Source organism: Haplochromis burtoni, unplaced genomic scaffold, assembly GCF_018398535.1.
Source record: "Haplochromis burtoni strain Fernald_Lab_line unplaced genomic scaffold, NCSU_Asbu1 Contig_477, whole genome shotgun sequence".
In the NCBI taxonomy this organism is placed as follows: Eukaryota; Metazoa; Chordata; class Actinopteri; order Cichliformes; family Cichlidae; genus Haplochromis; species Haplochromis burtoni.
In genome coordinates, this window is record NW_024582838.1 from 328,803 (window position 1) to 349,680 (window position 20,878).

The window sequence follows — 20,878 nt, forward strand, 5'->3', positions numbered from 1 at the left end:
ACTCAGGGGCTTTTCAATAGTGGACAGATGGGATGTACCACTTTGAGAGGGGTGTGCCATGAAACAGTCCAAATTGATCATAGCTTTAATTTCAGGTCAACTACAAATAGATCAATCAATTATAACAGGAGAACTTTGGATCAGTGTTATTCCATTGTCATCACTATTACTCTGTCATGGGTATTTTAACATTGATTCAACATTTATTTAGCATTGACTGAGATAATTCAGATGAAAAATCAAATTGATGTCATCTTGCTATCTGGGACAGACAGATGCTGCTAGCATGAGAAAGACATCGCTTGCGACGTCCGTTGGTGCTGTGCTATGGTGCTATCCAGGGACAGAGAAAGAAAATGTCAAACTGTTGCTGAATTTTGGAAAGTGACTCACGTCTAGGCTTAGGTTTTTGTATTGATGAGCAGACAATGGGAATTCCCCGCATCCTTAAAAGTAAGTAATGAACCTGTCCAAAATGCTCTGGACCCCAGACTGGGACAAAAGAGGTTTCTTCCACGAGGACCTGAAGCACAAGTCAAGCCAAGACAAGGGACTGGCGTTGGGGCCACTGCGGTGTCTGCCGCAGCCCAGATTTGAACCTGATTTAACAACTCAGGACAGATTTGAAAATAGCTATGCAAACACAAGCTCCATCAAGCTGAATGGGATGAGAGGTTCTGCAAAGATTGGAATAAACTGTCAAAAAAAAAAATAAATATGTGAGGCAAGCTTGTAGCACAACACTTAAATAAAAAAAATTTAAAATAAAAAAAAAAAAAACAAAGACTGAAGTACCTTTGGCAGCAATTACAGCCTCAAAGTACTGAGCAAAGAGTGGGAGTACTTTATTTTTAACAAATATGCATGAATTTGAAGCATACCTTTATTCTCTGCACTGCCACTTTGTGTAAAATTTTGAGATGAAAATTGAATAACCAATTTTGGAATAAGACTGTTACACAATGAAATGTGGAACAAGTGGAGTGCTGTGAATACTTTCCGGACGCACTGTATGAATCAACAGTGGTACTGAATCTTTGTCCCCTTTTGTGTGTGGTACAGTGTAAACACTGGTATTGGATATATACAACACATAAAAGACCTTAAAGGTCTGTGGGAATTTCTTTAATGATAAAACAAAACAGAAACAAAAAATATTCCAATTCAAATCAGTAGAAGAAATCACTTTAATGAAAGTCATTTTATACAATTTAAAAAAAACAAACACACACAGCCATGGTAAACATATCCAACACAAGAACTCTAAAGAAAAAAATGTTTTCAGCAAACTCAGGATCCATTAACATGTGACCCTGTCTCCATATTTTTATCATCCTCTCCTTGATCCATGTTCATGATTTCCTCTTCAGAAGTGCCACCCATGTGCGCCTCAGTTTGTGCAGGGCCAACCTCTTCCTCTTCTTCCTCCTCCTCTTCCACCACAACTGAACCTAATTTTAAACATGAATATATCCATTCATACATATAACTCACCAAATACCATGACGTTATACCAATCAAACTTCATAAATCTTTTGTTAATAAACATTTTAAACAACATTTGTCTTTTGTTTTTGTTTCTTTAAAACAAACTATTAAAAAGTGTGTTAACAAATCTATAAAACACAAAAGATGGCTATACTATTTAGACATAATGCTACTTAGCAGAATTAATTTTGGGGTCTGGTGTTTTTCCATTATACAGCGCCTGTGGGAGTGGCTTCCAATACCACTGCCCCAGTGCACATTTCCCCACCATTTTCTCAAGAATTGAATTCTTAAATACGTTTTAGTTCGTACTGACCTTGTTTGAGATCACGACCAGGAATCTGACCGGCCTGGAGCATCCCTTTTAATCTCTCTACCTCTGCCAATGATGAAGCATTAGCAATGGCATTCTGAAATACAAGCAAAGATGGAAAACTTAGCTACTATACTCTGAACACATTCTGTTATCACTAGCCCTGAATGCTGTTCACAGACACGGTCTTTCCCCTTTTTGCTGGAAGTGAGGAATAAACTTTCCAGCATGTCTCCTGTCTGCAGAGAAGCAGTTCTGCTCTTCTGTCTGAGCCACCAAACATTAAGCAGTAAGCATTATAGCAGCTCGAAAGCCCTCCACAAATCAAGTGCAACATTCCCGGCAAAAATGCTGGTTAACACATGCAATTAACTCATTAAGTGGGCTCTAGGTTTCCATTATACTTAACATACCAGAGGGGGAAAAATGAAGTTACATTTTCCTTATGCCAGTTCACCGACAGTTATCTCAAGGGACTCTTATAAAGATCTAAATGTCCTTTCTGAGCCCTGACATCATGACAGTTGGGAGGACGAATTCCCTCCTAACAGATACCTTCAGTAGAACGATGCTCAAATAAATCCAGCCATCAGTGTCAAGCTGTGATGTGGCTCATCTCCACTTTAAGAGCACTACACTCGAGTGATAGTGGCTCAGAGAAACATGAAGCTAGGCAGCTGAAAACGAAATCTCTATTATATAAATACACCCCCCCCTCCCTCCCAAAAAAAAGACTCATGCATGCCTGCATAACCTCTAAGATCTCATTGACATACTGTGTCCATCGCTCCATGCACATTTTAAGGTTCAGCTTAGAAACCTTAACAAAAACAAAACATTGCTATGTTTTCATTTCCCTTCTATTAGTGAATTGTTACAGTGCAAATAATGCAGCATTTACATTACTAGTCAGGCTGCAACAACAAATCGGTGACAAAAAGAGCCCAGCAGCGGCTTGACTTCCTGAGATGACTGATGACGGTGCGCCTCCCCCTTAACACCTACAGAGGCACCTGTAGCGTCCTAACCAGCTGCATCAGTCTGGTATGGAAACTGCCACACGTCTGAACACAGAGCAGAGGATTGTGCGGAGCGCTCGAGTGCTCCTCAACACCATGCTGCCCTCCTCCATACACGTCTTGGACTACATGACACTCTCCTCTAACTTCCAGTACTTCTGTATTGCACCATTCCACTCTGTATATGCACTATTGTATTATTATTCATTATAAATGAGAACAGGACGCATCCTTTCTTCTCTGGCCCCATATGAGGAATTGATGATCACTACTTTAGGAGTAAAAGTGGACCCTTCTCTAAAGTTTGATTCTCATGTGAACACAGTGGTAAAATCCTGCTTCTTTACAATTGAGGCGACTGTAAAAACTGAACCTTGATGGCTTCCACATCAGCTTGAGAGGGCCCCATCCTCTTCTCCAGCTGTACTGCCACTCCAGGAGTAAATCTGAAAGGGACACACTACATTGAGACCTTTGCCACTTGTAGGGATGTTTCAATATAGAACAAAGATGTTCACTCTTTAACACACAGCAATAGTGTGCATTCCTTATTTCTATGCAGTACAAAATCTGTTTTTTCAGCTAGGATCCAGTGATGGCGAGGAAGTGCTGTCAAGATACTTCATCTTACGTTTTTGTTCGCCTGCCAATATCCTTTGCAAGTTGAGCACCCAGTTTGCCTTTGAACATTTTCTCCGCTTCCTGCCGTTCCTGCAGCAATATCAAACAATGAAAGTCAAAACCTTATTTACCCAACATATTTACAAACTATTACTACTTTAGTGAATAAAAAGGTTTTAAAATACCTCTAATAATTTACAATTATGGTAGAAGATGAGCATTATGAAAAAGTTACATGATAAAGTGTGGACTTAGTTATTCTGAAATTTAAAAGGAAAAAAATAAAAATAAAAAAGCACTCAACGGGAGAGACTGAACCGTCACTACCAGGTCATCCATCACAAATGTTCTGATTCGCCTAAAAATATCTTGTGCTCAAAAGTTTGGACACAGAATGATTGTTGTGAAATTTTAGCTTTATATATCAAACACTTTAAAGTACATTTTAAAAAGAGAGTTGGTGATTTTTGTACATATTTAACAGAAAATTTATATTGTGCTTGGAAGAATATATAAACTAGTATGTAACTGAAGCTCACACAAACTGAACACTCTCAAACTTATGACTCCTAAAAATACACAGAGGCTGTTTTGTAATTATCTGGAGTATGTCTGTGAAGGTTCTCAGTCATCCAGGTCATCGTAGTCCACTGTGAGCGACCATCTTTGAACAGAGGCGGGGTTTACGACACCAACTTTCTGCCATCTATAATCCAGTTTTGAGATCCCTTCCCAGACGCCTTAACGCCCACTCACATCCTGGGCCATCTGACCTCAGGAAATCACATGATAGGGTGGGGCCAGGTTTCACAATGAACACACCCGAAACTCTGGCTGATTGGGACCCACACCCAGTTTCCCACTGTTGCGTGGTCAACTTGGCTCAGGCGATTAGAGGATCATCAGGGGTCCTTTTGTCCCTCTGTGGGGGGAAACTCCCACTAGGTTTATATCTGGGACTCTCCACCATTTGACCTTAGAACTGAAGAAGCTTCTCGGATGAGAGGTGAAACGTCTTCAAGCAACTTAAAGAAGTCCAGACGCTTTTCTTTGCAAGCTCCTTTGACTAATTATCTGGAGGTGCCACATTCCCTTACTATATTTGAATATAGAACGGTAACGTTATGCACCAAACTCGCTCAAGCATGTCTTTATATTGTACAGTAATATTAGAACAGGAAGATGCCATGTCCACACTGTTTCCACAAAGTTGGGAGCATCAAGTTGTCCAAAATGTCTTGGTATACTGAAGGGTTACGATTTCTTTTCCCTGGACTAATGGGCTGTGCCCACCTCAGGAAAAACAACCCCACACCATAATGTTCAAACTTTACGCAGTGCAGTAAGTTTGAACATTCTCGTTGCAACCACCAAACCCAGACAGAGAAGCATGATTTGTCTAAGAACATGTCTTTACTGCTCTAGAGTCCAGTGGTGGCGTGGTGAAGAGACACTTTGGTAAAGTAAGGCTTGGATGCAGCTGCTTAGCCATGCAAACCCATTCTGTGAAGCCCTCGACTGCACTGCTGTTGAGATACATAAAATTTGTAGCCACTGACTTTACAGAGAGTTGCCTACCTCCGTGCCCGATTTGTCTTTTGGATTGTTTTTATTTGTGGCCGAGTTGCTGTTCTTCCCAATCACTTCCACGTTATTATACCACTAACAGCTGACTCTGAAACATTTAGTATGGAGGAAATTTCACAATCAAACTTTTTGCACAGGAGCCATCCTATCATCAGTCTACACTCTGGAATTCACCGAGAACGACCAATTCGTCATGTCATCCTTGTTGTGAAAATCAGCTACAAGAACCCCTCCCTCCTAAGCCTCCTTTCCTCCAGTACCAACTCGGCTCATCTTGCCCCAACTCGAGTCAGTTTCGGCCATTTTTAATTACAACTTAGTAACACTTCATGTGGGTGGGGTCATTTTAGCAAAGCATTGTGTTGTGATTTTTGTGAAGGAATCACTTTCATGACTCATGGAGAGATGCCATTGACTGGACAATCGGTAGCATGCAATCTGTTCAAATGTAGTGATGAGAACGTTACTTTTTTCAGTAACGACTAAACTAATTACTATTTCTATCGTTACAACGCCGTTACCGTTAACAAGAAAATGCGGTGCGGTCGCGTTACTATTCTTCAACAAACAGACGGTTGAAGCCCTCTTCAGCTTACTGCATCTTATATCAGTTGCACGGAAGCAGCTGTAAGTAATCTGGGCGCTACAGCTTTAAGCAGCTGCGCGCTCCCGCGGACGACGATCACTTTCTGCCCGACGATCACTTTTTGGCACAACACCTGGAGCTAGGGGGCAAAACAATCGCATGAGTGCTGCTGTTTGACTGAGGAAGAATAAAGTAGTCGTGGTAAGCCAATCACATGACCACTTCAAGATGACAAAGCAACAAGGTGATATATACCGTTTTTAAATTGTGTTGATAGGCCACGTAAAACCAGAGTCATGATAAACAATATAGTTTTTTTCCCATGATCTTTCGTCCGTTTTACTGTCGTAGGACAGCGCAGCGAGCACTCTCTGCTTATGAACAAAAAATAAATAAAAATCCAACGAACAAACAAAAAACAGCCCTTTCATGTTGGTGGGGAAATGCACCACGTCTACCATTAAAAATGATATGGCAACATGACATCTGGTTGTTTAGGAAGAGGGGGAAGTTTCAGGAGTGATGGCGAGAGCGCGGGCGAGTTTGGAGTGTGTAGAGTTGTGGATAGTTTTGTGTCAGAACAATGAGGCGACTGCTGTCTGCAGGTATCAGGCTGTGATCTTCTCCTTTATAGTGGACAGAAATTTTTTGAGTGGCACAAATAATTTGTGGCATCTTACTGAATGCAGAACAGCTGATTGTTACGTAAATAGTTTGAAATGGTTATTAAAAAAAGGGTAAAAGGTAAATGGCTGCAAATAACTTTGTTGTTTGCAAAACTTGTGCATAGTGATTTTAAAATTGACAATTTTTATTTGCATTTAAAGTTATGAAATATGATTCAATAAACATGTTTGTGGTTGTTACAGTAAAAAAAACTTTTTCTACTCTGATTTTATGTTTTTTGTCTGATTTTAGATCAATTGTGTTAATACAGTATGTCAAAATGAAAACATAACTGTAAATTCAGACACGTGAGGTTGTGCTGAAAAGAATGATACCAAACAAGGCAAAGTAAACAGTTTTTAAAGGTGAAATGTGGAGGGAAAACAAAGTAGTTAAAAATGGCCAATTATACCCTGGACCCCAGAGTTAAACTTTTTTTTTTTTTTTAAACTAACGCAATAGTTACTTTTCAAGTAATTAATTACTTTTAGAATCTTGTAACTCAGTTATATTTTTAAAGAAGTAACAAAGTAACTTGCCCAACACTGTTCATATCACATTTTTGCTCAGCTCAGGTCAGAACCCCAGAGCAGGGACTAAAGGAGGTACCTGCAGAAACCCATTGTAAAGTCCGTAACGTTATTCTAATTTCTTTCTTATATAAACTGCAGGCATGGTGTTAGTCGTGGCTGCAAACACTGTACAGTTCCATTGAGGACACTATTGCACAATAATTATGTTTAAATGAGATTTTTAACTTGTCATGACTTACCTTGAGCTTTACCTTCTGAAAGTCTAGTACTCTGATCTGTGGGATTTTGTTGATGACATAGAGCCTGTAATGCTTCTTGTTTGTCACTGGATTTCTCAACAAGCTGGAATGTCAGGAATTGTTAAAACACATATGAAAGACTTGTGGTGAAGAACACCGTTCAATAATCAGAATGTGTTTGTTTATTCAGACCTGAGAAGGGTCAATGTCTTCACTGAGGCCAGTGGGTCCAGATCACCCTGCAGGAGAAGAACAATGTTAAAATGAGAGGCTAAGCTTCCAAAGAGATTAACGGGACATTTCCATCTGTAAAGTTAATTTGTGCAGCTAAATATACTAAAATAATACATTAAAATAAAAATGCAATTCAAATAAACATTTAATTATTTAGCTCATCTTACTCAGTTTTGACGATGGCAGAAATGTATATAGTTAAATCCGTTTGTGTGCAATTCATCTAAATGATTCTTATTAGTCAAAGACAGGAATTCTGAGAGGGCAGTACAGAAAGCAAAGAACCCCCGGTCCCATTGTTCCTGTTCCTGAGATGCACTCACCAGCTCCTGAATGTTGTTGCTTGTGAGGATCAGCTCTGTGAGACTGGGCAGAGATTGCTCCAAGTTCTCACCTATCCGACTGGAAGGAACATGTCATAAGGTTACCAGCACACCAATGTTAGCAAAGGCAGCTTTTGTGTATGAAAGTTAAATACCAAAGACTTTCCACACTTCTTACAGCTTCAGCAGACAGAACAGAGTTGAGAGAATGGCACACTGCATTTATACACCATTTTTAAACTTTGGATTTGGTATATTCACACAGGCACATATATTCACATGTCTGTATACATCTTCAGCCCTTGGTACTTCTCGATTATCTTGTGTTCCTTCTTCCTGATGTTGCCAGGCAGCTGCTGGCCAGGCAACCAAACACCTTTGGTTGAGTTTCCCTGGAGACTCAGATGTTCCAGTATACCATCCCAGCCACTTGTTTGTGCCTGTCAGTATATACTGCCCCAGCTTGCATTTTGCATCTGGCTACTGTCTGCTGGACAGCCTCTGGGGCACCTTTGCCTACTCTACAACTTGGATCCTATCTCTGCTGTGGTCTTCTCCTGCCTCTGTGGATCTGGTGCTTTGGGACTGTTCATGTGCTATGATGATCAGAGCCTCTGTGCTGTCCTTCAAGCCAGCCTTTTTTGTGGCCACTGGTAGCCACTTCCTCTGTCAGTGCTACATCCTATGCAGGGGCCAGGTTGTTCATGACGTTTCCTCCTTGTGTTCCTCATCTGTCTTCAGCTGAGGGCTGGGCGATATTGCCTAAAATCCATATCACGATATAATTTAAAGCATGTGCAATAACGATATATCGCGATATATTCTTTTCTTCTGTATAACGTATTTTACACACTATAAGGCGCACTTAAAATCCTTTAATTTTCTCAAAAATCGAGAGTGTGCCTTATGTATGAATTCTGGTTGTGCTTACTGACCTCGAACCGATTTTATGTACACGGCTCAAAATCTGTAAAAAATGTTTTAATATGACTTTGCTAAGCTACGGAAGCCGCACCGCTTGATGGATTGTGGAGCATTACGGCTACCGAGGAGGCTCGCGAGTGATACGTACTGTGCTTCAACATAATATTACCGTACGGTGTGTGTATAAGGACCATAAATGGCACCTGTTAGAGACACGGTTACAAAGAGGATTTCAAACTCCAGGCTGTCAGTCACGCAGTAGAAGTTGGGAACAGAGGAGCTGGAAATCTGTCTTTGTTATTAGTGCTCAGCGTCTGTTAGTTTACATTTTGACTGCACAATTGTGAGCTTTTTGTTATGCACAAAAACAACATTTTATTTATGGAGCACTATTATAAAAAATGCTGATAATTTATTAAATTCGAGATATGAATTTTGGGTCATATCGCCCAGTCCTAGTTAGGAACAAATGCAGTTGCATGGCAGGATGCTGTAAATGGACCAAACTTCAGAACAACTGAGATAATCCATCCACAATACGAGGTTAGTCATTATACAGGGAGTGCAGAATTATTAGGCAAATGAGTATTTTGTCCACATCATCCTCTTCATGCATGTTGTCTTACTCCAAGCTGTATAGGCTGGAAAGCCTACTACCAATTAAGCATATTAGGTGATGTGCATCTCTGTAATGAGAAGGGGTGTGGTCTAATGACATCAACACCCTATATCAGGTGTGCATAATTATTAGGCAACGTCCTTTCCTTTGGCAAAATGGGTCAAAAGAAGGACTTGACAGGCTCAGAAAAGTCAAAAATAGTGAGATATCTTGCAGAGGGATGCAGCAGTCTCAAAATTGCAAAGCTTCTGAAGCGTGATCATCGAACAATCAAGCGTTTCATTCAAAATAGTCAACAGGGTCGCAAGAAGCGTGTGGAAAAACCAAGGCGCAAAATAACTGCCCATGAACTGAGAAAAGTCAAGCGTGCAGCTGCCAAGATGCCACTTGCCACCAGTTTGGCCATATTTCAGAGCTGCAACATCACTGGAGTGCCCAAAAGCACAAGGTGTGCAATACTCAGAGACATGGCCAAGGTAAGAAAGGCTGAAAGACGACCACCACTGAACAAGACACACAAGCTGAAACGTCAAGACTGGGCCAAGAAATATCTCAAGACTGGTTTTTCTAAGGTTTTATGGACTGATGAAATGAGAGTGAGTCTTGATGGGCCAGATGGATGGGCCCGTGGCTGGATTGGTAAAGGGCAGAGAGCTCCAGTCCGACTCAGACGCCAGCAAGGTGGAGGTGGAGTACTGGTTTGGGCTGGTATCATCAAAGATGAGCTTGTGGGGCCTTTTCGGGTTGAGGATGGAGTCAAGCTCAACTCCCAGTCCTACTGCCAGTTTCTGGAAGACACCTTCTTCAAGCAGTGGTACAGGAAGAAGTCTGCATCCTTCAAGAAAAACATGATTTTCATGCAGGACAATGCTCCATCACACGCGTCCAAGTACTCCACAGCGTGGCTGGCAAGAAAGGGTATAAAAGAAGAAAAACTAATGACATGGCCTCCTTGTTCACCTGATCTGAACCCCATTGAGAACCTGTGGTCCATCATCAAATGTGAGATTTACAAGGAGGGAAAACAGTACACCTCTCTGAACAGTGTCTGGGAGGCTGTGGTTGCTGCTGCACGCAATGTTGATGGTGAACAGATCAAAACACTGACAGAATCCATGGATGGCAGGCTTTTGAGTGTCCTTGCAAAGAAAGGTGGCTATATTGGTCGCTGATTTGTTTTTGTTTTGTTTTTGAATGTCAGAAATGTATATTTGTGAATGTGGAGATGTTATATTGGTGTCACTGGTAAAAATAAATCATTGAAATGGGTATATATTTGTTTTTTGTTAAGTTGCCTAATAATTATGCACAGTAATAGTCACCTGCACACACAGATATCCCCCTAAAATAGCTAAAACTAAAAACAAACTAAAAACTACTTCCAAAAACATTCAGCTTTGATATTAATGAGTTTTTTGGGTTCATTGAGAACATGGTTGTTGTTCAATAATAAAATTATTCCTCAAAAATACAACTTGCCTAATAATTCTGCACTCCCTGTATACTGCAACAACATGGGAACAGAGCAGCTGCCAGAGAATTCGGCATTAATGAGTCAATGGTACGGAAGTGGAGGAAGCGCAGTTTTCACCTTTACCCATATTCAAAAAGTGCTTCGTCTCTTTGCTATGACTGTCGCCCGGCATAATTTGCAGCTGATTGTTTAGCTGACTGTTTGCAGCCGCTGCAATACTTTTGACTACTTTTTTCTATCCACAAAGATTCACACTCCAATAGGTTAGTCGCCATGGCCGAGTGCTATCCCAGGTATAAATAAAAATAAATAAATACATTTTTATTTATATAGCACCTTTCAAGACAGAATCACAAAGTGCTGCACATAAGATTACAAGTCATAAAAAGATTTAAAAAGAGAAAATAAAACAGGCAAAAAATTAACCAAAAGCAGTTTTAAAAAGGTGAGTTTTGAGTTGTTTTTTTTAAAAACAGCGACTGAGTCCACAGTTCTTAATGTTTGGGGGGAGAGTCCACAGTCTCGGGGCCACAGTGGCCAAAGCTCTGTCACCCTCAGTCCTGCTCTTAGTATTTTTTAAAGCAAGTAAGCCCTGATCAGACGACCTCAACGACCTGCTGGGGACATCGGGCTGTAGCAGATCAGAGATGTTGGCTGGTGCCAGTCCGTGCACAGCTCTGTAGGTCAAGACCAGGATCTTAAAATTGACCCTAAATTTAACAGGAAGCCAGTGTAACTGAGATAACGGTGTCACATGTGAGTACTTGCAGGATCTTGTCAAAAGCCTCGCTGCAGCGTTTTTGCGTATTTGGTTATGGTGTTCCACTTATGCCCTTGGATTACGTCAGGGGAATCTCTACACAGCCTGCACCCGAGGTCTTTCCTGACGTGGTGAATGCCTCAGTCAGTCTTATGCTTAGAGCATGTTCCTGTACTCCCATGATTAGTGCCTTCATACTGTGTTTCACCCCACCTTTGTCTAGCCACTAGTAGGATTTCCCAGTAGCAATGGTACATGACATGCAGGAGCCTGTTCTTCCTCGGGTTACACAAGGAGCTTTGTTGATTCGCCCTGGATAGTGGTTCTGACACTCAGGCTTCAGCCATCTTTCGGCTAGCATATTTTTGCAGAGTGCTGGATTTGAGATGGTAAGGAGTTTTCTTGTCTTTATGTCAATATCTCCTCCTTTGAGCACCTTATAATCCAACCAGGGTATCATCTACGTGTTTCACAGCCGACTCCTCAGAGTGTAATCACACAAACATCAATAAGAAGGAACACAAGAAGCTTGAGAAAAGAGGGTGAAGACAACAGTGGTCGCAAAACAATAACACACACACACACACCTCTCTAACTTACCAAATCCTGTTGTTGTTCATTAGCAAGGTTTTCAGTCTTTTGAGCAAAGGGAAGCCGTCCAGTTTTCTGACTTCATTATCAGAGAAATCTATAGTGTCAAACTGATCCAGAGTAGCTCCAAGATTTTCAAGCACTGGGATTTTATAACCTGGGCGAAAACAAAAAAAGAAAATATTTAAAATAGAGATAGCATCTTCCCTCTCTTTGGTACCATCTGACTACACATCTCTGTTCCAAATGACATTCTGAGATCATTGTTGTAGATCAGTGACCTGATGTCACTCCTGGCATAAGGCTCGATGCTCTACCAGTAGCCGATCTTTTTCCCCTGTGGTGTTTCTGTCAGTTCCCTTCAGGACCTTACTCATGTTTTGAGCCTGCTCATCTTGCCTGCTATGATGCATGACAGGAGTTTCCATGCTAAAGGCACATTATTGGCCTGTAATTAGCCAATAACCTTCTCCAAAGGGTGCATCAGCTCTCTCTCAGCATAGTATGAGGAGTTCGGTCATTTGGGAGGGGCTTAAAGTAGAGCTGCTACATCAAAAGGAGCCATTGAGCCTGTTGCCTCCTGGGTAAGGTGTTCTGGCTGGGCATGTCCTACTGGGAGGAGGCCCCAGGGTAGATCCAGGACATGGTGGCTTTCTTGGCTGGCCTGGAAACGCCTCAGTGTTTTCCCTGGATAAGCTAGAGAGAGCGATTTGCAACAGAGAGGTCTGGGCTTCACTGCTTAGGCCCCGCGACCTGATTTCAGATAAGCAGATGGATGAATTATTTTATTTTAGATTTTAACTTTTATTAAAATGGTTGCCATGAATTGTAGAATAATGTGCATTACTCACAATGCACAAGACAAGGCACCACACCTTTCAGTCGCAATTTATTCGTTTTTTGGATGTTAATTTGTCGTATTTTAATAATACAGGAACATCTCTTGAACTAACATGTTTTGTTTGTAATGTTATAATCGTTGCATTGAACTGAGGGCAACTTGTGTTTCTAAAACAAACTAGACAAAACATCAATGCCCTGTAATTGGCAAATAAGTATTTGATTTTAATAGATCAGATTCATGGTTAAGTTGAAATTAAAGTACTTCAACTGCTACTGCGCAGCAGGAATACTGCTGTTAAAAAGCATATGTAAAAAAAATGAATAAAACAAGCAAACCTTGTGTTAAACCAAAACATCCTGATACTACTAAAATACAATACACAACTTTTTAACTCATTGTGAGATTATGCATATAATGCGATTAATAGCAGGAAGTCATCACGTCTCCTCACTAACACACACATAATGTGTGCAGATAACTATGTCAGCTCTGACAACAATCATCTACAATCATTTTGCATATCCAGTTATTTTACTGTGGCTTTTCTCTGTCTATGAATGCAAACATTGGCTTGCTATCAGAATGCAGCTTGGTAATGATGTAACCTGAATTAACAGATATTATTCAAATATAATCAGGAATGTTTTTAATAACTAATGTTTTTTGTCTGTTATGATGGGATTTGTAGTCCATACTAGCTGACTACAATTAGCCTTTTTGGTGAGAAAACACAAAAAGTTTATCTTCAGAGATATTTATGTTCAAACATATTCTCAGATTTCAATTCACCTAAAATGAAACAAAACTTACAGAAAGTTTTGTTTCATATATGGAAACAAAATGTAATCGCAATTATTACAAACGTTTTAAAACATACAAGTTTCAGGCAAATCCGAGTTGGCTGAGCAGAAGATGTTAAGGGTTTTTTATTTGCTCTAAGATTTCAGATGGAATGACTCAACGTACCCTTTTAATATGCAGCATATTATGGTGAAATCAGCCTTGCTGTGTCTAGACATACGCCAGCATTATCTTTGCAGCAGTTCGCAGGAAACTGAACACTACCCGGTTACGTTTTTGAATGAGGCTCACGTTAAGGCCCGCGTAAAATGTGCGTAAGCTAATGAGCACAGGCCTTTCTATGTATGCTGTAATAAGGACAGTTTAACTCACCTCGTAAGTCCAACTCTCTGTCTCTCACGGGATTTGTATATTGAGCAGCCTGCTCAATAAGTTCCGCGGACAACTTCACCATCTCAGCGAACAAAAAGGAACCTTATCACGTCTCGAAACTCACAGCAAAACGTCCCAGAGCGTACACCGCTACACCAAGCAGCCCGGAACAAAAGCTTTAGGTCTTTCCTATCACGTGGCGACAACGCTTGCTTTATTTTTTATAGCGCCTCCCGCGGAGGGAGGCTGGTGTTGCATGCACATTTCGGTTTTTGATCCTTCCACTTTGCGTAGGAGTGGTCCCAACTGAGGGCGTGACCCGGTAGATTATAATAAGAGCTGTTTGTTCGTTTGTTTTTAAGCGCTTTACTAGCAGTGACGGATAGATGACGCCTGGTGGAGTGTGTGGCACAAGTGTGTCGACAATAGTTGATTACGCAAGTCCGTACTTGCCTTTTGTGTTCAGTGTTTTTACTGCCCCTCGTAATTTTACTGTGCATTTTTTTCAATTAACATTTGTATTTTTCAGCACAAATGACTGGCTAGAAAAAGATCATCAACGTGAAACAGTTGCAAAAGGTTGCAGAGAAGACTGCCTGCCTTTAGTATTCATGGCCATTGTAAACATCCAGAGATTTATATGATCTGTCTAATTAGCTAAATACAGTTAAACACTCATAGTTAGCCTACTACATGACTAAAACACTAAAAGACAATAAATACATTACACATGTGTACACAGCTCATGCTACCTATTGAATTAAAAAAAAAACGGATCTGATGTTAGGATTCTTTTATTTTTATTTTAGTAGATGCCCAAAATGTACAGCTGGTGTTTGCAAGAGAAAACACATCATTTGGTCATTTCTGGAGCAGTGACATAATGTTTCTACAACATTTCTGTCAGCTCAAAAAACATCAACAAACACACAAGCTGTTCCTGCTAGTGCTGTGTGATACTACAAATTTTGGTATCAGTCCGGTACAAAGTAAATTAAGGAAAGTATTGCCAATACCAATACTTTCCTTAATTTAGTGATACCGATTGTTTTAACCTATAAAGGGAGCTTGTGTAGGTCAGAGCAGTGTGTCATGATTGATGAGCTAAATCAGCTTACACTTGCCAATTCTGAAGATATTTTAAAGAACACCAAACGGCAGTGTTGTGATTTTTACTATTCACAATAATTCGCTAACACAGTAAAATAATACCTTTCAGCTTTTCTTATAAATTGATACTGTGTTTTTTAGACACCTTTAATGTAAATTTGCATGTCTTTAAAAGACTTTGGGCCAGCTTCGGTTGTTTAAATGTGCTATAGAGTAGTTTGTGCTACATTTGTGCTAATTTGAGCTATATTTTTTCATTAAAAAATATTTTTAAAAATATACTAAAAATGTATTTAACACAGTTCAGTGGGATTCATACTGAAAACAGAGGATAGAAAAAAAGTATCAATCCAATTGCATTAGCATCAGTCTGATACTGATACCAGTGTTGGTATCGATACTGTCTATATGTGGATCAATCTGCCCACCTCTAGTTCCTGTGTAATTTGTTGCACAGTGTGTTGCTAGATAAAGGTCCAGCTGCTGTATTTCCAGGGAGAGGAAAGAATGAGAGCTAACTTCTGTCAGAGATGGAGAACGATTACGTACTTTGAGTAGTTACACTTCAAGGACTATACTATTTCACTTTTGAGTAAAGATACTAAATCAGTACTTTTACTGGAGTATGTTTTTAACAAAAATATCTCTTCTTCCGCTTAAGTGGAGAATGTCTGTACTTTTACTACCTCTGACGGAGTCAGGTGTTCTTCTCGGTTCTGGTGAGCTTTGAGCTCTCAGTCAAATTGGTGACCCTGTGGTAGACTTGCTTTTCAGGAGCCACTATGGACTAACCAGGAAATAAACACTGTAGATTTCAACATTGACATTTTGTGACATAATCTAAACACAGTTCGCCATTCTTATTACTCTTGACCAATAAAATATTTAAAACTTTCTCAAGTTTGCCTGGTAATATTCCCATCTATGAGGTAACTGCAGAAACAGCAATTAAATATAGGTCACTACATCGATGCTCACAAGACCGCAAGCATCAACTATCTGGAAAACCTTTTCCTCATTGTTATTCTAGAGATCTCCACTCCTATTGTTCATGATGATTTTAGAATTTATTTTATTCCATAACAAAGAAATATGCCTTAAACAAATATAACACAGTAATATTTGACTAGTGCTGTAGCATCAAATGTTTTAGCATAGTCTGTCTTTGTCTTTTCTTGTTTTTTTCTTGGTTCTGTCTTTGTTAATTTAATATGTTTTTTGACTTAGCAGGAGGAGGAAGCATCTGCGACAACACTGCACACTCATTGTAACCGTGGAAAGTTTAAATTACAGTTTCCTTTTGCAGAAGGTGCATGACCTGGATGACTGAGAACGTTCACAGATAGTTTGTGTTGATGTTTTATTTATCTCAATATTCGGCACAAAAAAAGCAAATGTACCTCGTTTCCTCAGCACAAAGCTGCTGGAGTTTGTTTGTTGTCTGATCTGGGTTAAAGATGCCAAACAGGATTTAAAAGGAGCAGTGGCCATATTTACCCATAACATTTCCCATAACACCTGGGATTGATTATTTAAAGATGATTTGCTTTTCACAATAACCATCAACTGTCTGTGACTATCACTAGTTAACCTAGGCGAGTTTCCTGAATATATTCTTATTTTGAGAGGTTGATATTTAGTCATCTGAGGAGATTGGTACACGGGTACCAATCCAATTAATGTGCATCATTATATCTATTTATTTGAACTGCAAATTGCCCAAAGTCTCATTAAAGCAACAGGTTCATTTATAAAGTGCACTGTAGTTTTCCCAGTGTCCAGTCACCACTGCTCCTCTTAAATCGTGTTTGAGTTATTTAAAAATTAAAATAATGTCACTGTTGTCTGACGATGATATTGATATGTGTATGCATTTGCAGAGACATATCAGATAAGATAAGACACTTTTGTGAAAATGACGAATCTGGATTCAACATCTGGAAAATAAAAACCAAATAGAATAACCTTATGTCTTATGTTTTTATTTTACCCCAAGTCAAAAACATACATAAGAAACAGACTATACATATAAGCTATAATATATTCTATATAAATGTACCTGTCCACTGATCAATTACATAGCAATTACACAGCACATGCATACAACCTATCAGAAGAGTCTGTTAGAGTCTGTTGTTATGTGTTTTTATCTTATTTGTCTTTATTTTTAGAAGTTTCAAACAATCACAAGCAAAGGGAGAACACACCATGACACGTTTAAACAAGGAAGGTTTATTTATCAAAATTAATCATAAATTTATTTATGATAATTTTTTCATCCCCCAAAAACACATGTGGGTGGGACTCATTCTGAGTCCCCACCTCTGGCTTGACATTAATTAAGACTCCAAGAGGCTCGACATTAATCTTTTAATCACCCACCTGTCTCCATTGTGTTCATCAGGCCACACTAAAGGTAGTGGCCAGCATGCATTCTTTGGATCATGTGTAATAATCCATCATTACGTTACATAGTTTCCTTCCCCAATTTCTGGTGATTCTTAATTGAGTCAAGAGTTGAGCTAGCTTTCTGCACAACCATGATACCAATCTTGTATTCCACTACATCCCAAAAGTGGTCAGACCTGGTGGCTATGGAGACCATTTCAATACAAGACCTCATTGTTATGTTTAACAAACTATTCAGAGATGATTTGCTCTTGCATTTGTGTGTGTCATTGTTAATGTCTAAGAACCCGATAGCTCAAAATTTTTTAAATGTCTGTCTGAACACCAACAAAGACACCCAACGGATTTACTTTACCAAACGAATCGTCACAGTCCATTTGATCGACCTGTTGTTGTTATTTTATTTTATTTTCAGTTGTTACAGACATGACAGACATGGCTGTGGGATAGGACAGAGCGAAAGAAAGAGAGGAAGGAAAAGAAAAACAGAGGGGAGAGGGGACCGTGAGAAAGGGCACTTAAAAAGAAAAATCTCCTGGATTTTTCCGGAGGAAAAAAGAAAAAAGAGAAAACAAGCAAGAAAAGAGAGCAACATAATAAACACAGCATCGTCACATTAATCTTGCTAACAGTAAATAACAGTCGAACATGTAACGATCTGCTAGAGGGTGTGGGGAGCCATAGCCCCGTCCCCAGGGCATGAAGCAGGCATGGAGGAGATCCAGGCCCCAGACATCCAGAGGCCCCAGAGTGCGAGAGCCCAAGGAGGACCATCGGAGGGGCATCCGTGCCACCCTCATGGGAAGAGCTGAGGAGAGCCCCAGAGTATAGTAGACATTCAAAACAAGGTATAAAAGAACAGATGACCAGGAACACTGAATAAAGACATATTTGTTCTTTTAACTTGATTCAATGATAAAATTCTATAAACTGCTATTTTCGTTTATTTACTTTAAAAATAGCTCATATATAATACTTTACTTGTCATTTGTAATTCTGTATCCTCGTTTAAATATGTTCACTTCAACCATCAAAACAGGTATTATTAACTGCTGAACCAACTATCAGTTACAGCCAGACAAAAGCAAGTAAAGTATAACCAGGCACTTGAAAAAGCTCGATAAATAAAGTTAGTAGTATGATCCCAAGCAAAACATGACTTAGTATTTGCCCACATCTCAGGATGGATTTTGGTACAGTCCTCTTTACAGAAACTGGACGCAGCTCAGTATCATTTTCAGGGCTAACAAGGTCGAAGTGTTCTTTCTGTAGTTGGCCTCAGCCTGAGTCACTAAGGAAGGCGGGTCCACTGAGCTATGTAGAATGACACAGGTGTTAAGAGGGCAATGCTCGTGTGACATGGACAGCTGGGTTTAGCTGTGTGGGCACATAATGCCATTGCTGGGTCTGGGTAGAATGCATGGCTCCATATGGTTATGCACATACACATAAAAGTCTCTTTTCATCAAAAATGTATCCAAGGACTACCTTAGAGTCTGTGTAGAAGTTCACTTCATCTATTGCAGAGTCAAGCTCCTGCTGGACCATTTCGGCCACTACTGTGGCATGGTAAGTGGTATGTCATCCAGATATGGGCCAGGCCTGGCGTAGATGGCACTGTTTATAGATGGCTCAGTTGTGGTTTGGTTTATGTGGCCCAGGTTCATGGAAAACAGGTCTGGTCCAGATCCGGCATCAAGCTGGCACTTTTGACTGACTGGTGTCATGGCAGGGTGTATGTCAACCAGATGTGTACCAGGTCTGGCAATGATGGCCCTGTTTATATTCCTATTTTCCTATTTTAGTTAGAAGACCTAAATGCCATGTTGCTATACTGTATTGCTATGGTAGCCAACCTTTCAAATGCAGGTTTGACAGGTTTGTGAGTGTACACTTTATCCAAAACCCAGTGAGGGTTTACTCAAGCTTCCTACAGGGTGGCTGTAGCTCAGGAGATAGAGCAGGTTCCCTACTGATCGGAAGGTTACTGTTTTGATCCTTCAGTTCCTTCAGTCTGCATGTCAAGAGTGTGAATGTATATGAATGGGTGAATGTGGCATGTTGTATAGAGCACTTTGAGTAATCCGGGAGAATAGAAAAGCACTAAGTCCATCTTTCTTTTGCCCTATTATGTTCTGGCACATGTTATTGCATGGCTTGATTAAGGTACACAATAGGCTGACATCTGGGGCCGGAGCTGAATCTGTTCTGGGCCAGCACAGGACCACCAGTGTGTCTGCAACTGGCCCATGGCTGCACACAACTTACACATGGCCCGTGGCACCAAAGGGCTGTCATTCTTTTACGGTATGTGGGCCATGTGTAAGCACATTGTGTGGACCAGATCCGGGCCATACCAATTTTGCTATGTGGGAATCTGGGAATGGTGATGTCTGGTTTTGGAGCCAGGCTGATTTCAATTCAATTCAATTCAATTCAATTTTATTTATATAGCGCCAAATCACAACAAAAGTCGCCTCAAGGCGCTTCATAGATACAGAGAAAAACCCAACAATCATATGACCCCCTATGAGCAAGCACTTTGGCACAGTGGGAAGGAAAAACTCCCTTTTAACAGGAAGAAACCTCCGGCAGAACCAGGCTCAGGGAGGGGCGGGGCCATCTGCTGTGATTGGTTGGGGTGAGAGAAGGAAGACAGGATAAAGACATGCTGTGGAAGAGAGACAGAGGTTAATAACAGATATGATTCAATGCAGAGAGGTCTGTTAACACATAGTGAGTGAGAAAGGTGACTGGAAAGGAAAAACTCAATGCATCATGGGAATCCCCGGCAGCCTACGTCTATTGCAGCATAACTAAGGGAGGATTCAGGGTCACCTGGTCCAGCCCTAACTATATGCTTTAGCAAAAAGGAAAGTTTGAAGCCTAATCTTGAAAGTAGAGATAGTGTCTGTCTCCTGAATCCAAACTGGAAGCTGGTTCCACAGAAGAGGGGCCTGAAAACTGAAGGCTCTGCCTCCCATTCTACTTTTAAATACTCTAGGAACAACAAGTAGGCCTGCAGAGCGAGAGCGAAGTGCTCTAATAGGGTGATATGGTACTACAAGGTCATTAAGATAAGATGGGGCCTGATTATTTAAGACCTTGTATGTGAGGAGCAGGATTTTGAATTCTGGATTTAACAGGAAGCCAAAACAGGAGAAATCTGCTCTCTCTTTCTAGTCCCTGTCAGGACTCTTGCTGCAGCATTTTGGATCAGCTGAAGGCTTTTCAGGGAGTTTTTTGGACATCCTGATAATAATGAATTACAGTCGTCCAGCCTGGAAGTAATAAATGCATGAACTAGTTTTTCAGCGTCACTCTGAGACAGGATATTTCTAACTTTAGAGATGTTGCACAAATGG

At 40.3% G+C, this 20,878-nt stretch overlaps 1 protein-coding gene across 1 annotated transcript; it reads right to left on the bottom strand.

The window, feature by feature from the left end:
- Window positions 1-1,169: 1,169 nt before the first annotated feature.
- snrpa1 (small nuclear ribonucleoprotein polypeptide A') lies at window positions 1,170-14,191 on the bottom strand. Its single transcript, XM_005946240.3, has 9 exons — window positions 13,995-14,191; window positions 11,987-12,134; window positions 7,610-7,688; window positions 7,245-7,291; window positions 7,053-7,155; window positions 3,452-3,531; window positions 3,194-3,266; window positions 1,805-1,898; window positions 1,170-1,451 (listed from the first exon to the last, which is right to left on the bottom strand). Exons 1-9 carry the CDS (start codon window positions 14,074-14,076, stop codon window positions 1,291-1,293), a joined length of 867 nt encoding a protein of 288 aa, XP_005946302.1. The 5' UTR covers window positions 14,077-14,191; the 3' UTR covers window positions 1,170-1,290.
- Between the last annotated feature and the right edge of the window lie 6,687 nt (window positions 14,192-20,878).

Excerpts from the sequence above, each read along its gene's own strand:
- snrpa1 (XM_005946240.3), bottom strand. The coding sequence starts at position 14,076 with ATGGTGAAGTTGTCCGCGGAACTTATTGAGCAGGCTGCTCAATATACA. Across the intron at positions 7,292-7,609 it reads GCAACAACATTCAGGAGCTG|GGTGATCTGGACCCACTGGC; the intron begins GTGAGTGCATCT and ends CTTCTCCTGCAG. Across the intron at positions 1,899-3,193 it reads CTGATGTGGAAGCCATCAAG|AATGCCATTGCTAATGCTTC; the intron begins GTTCAGTTTTTA and ends CTTGTATTTCAG.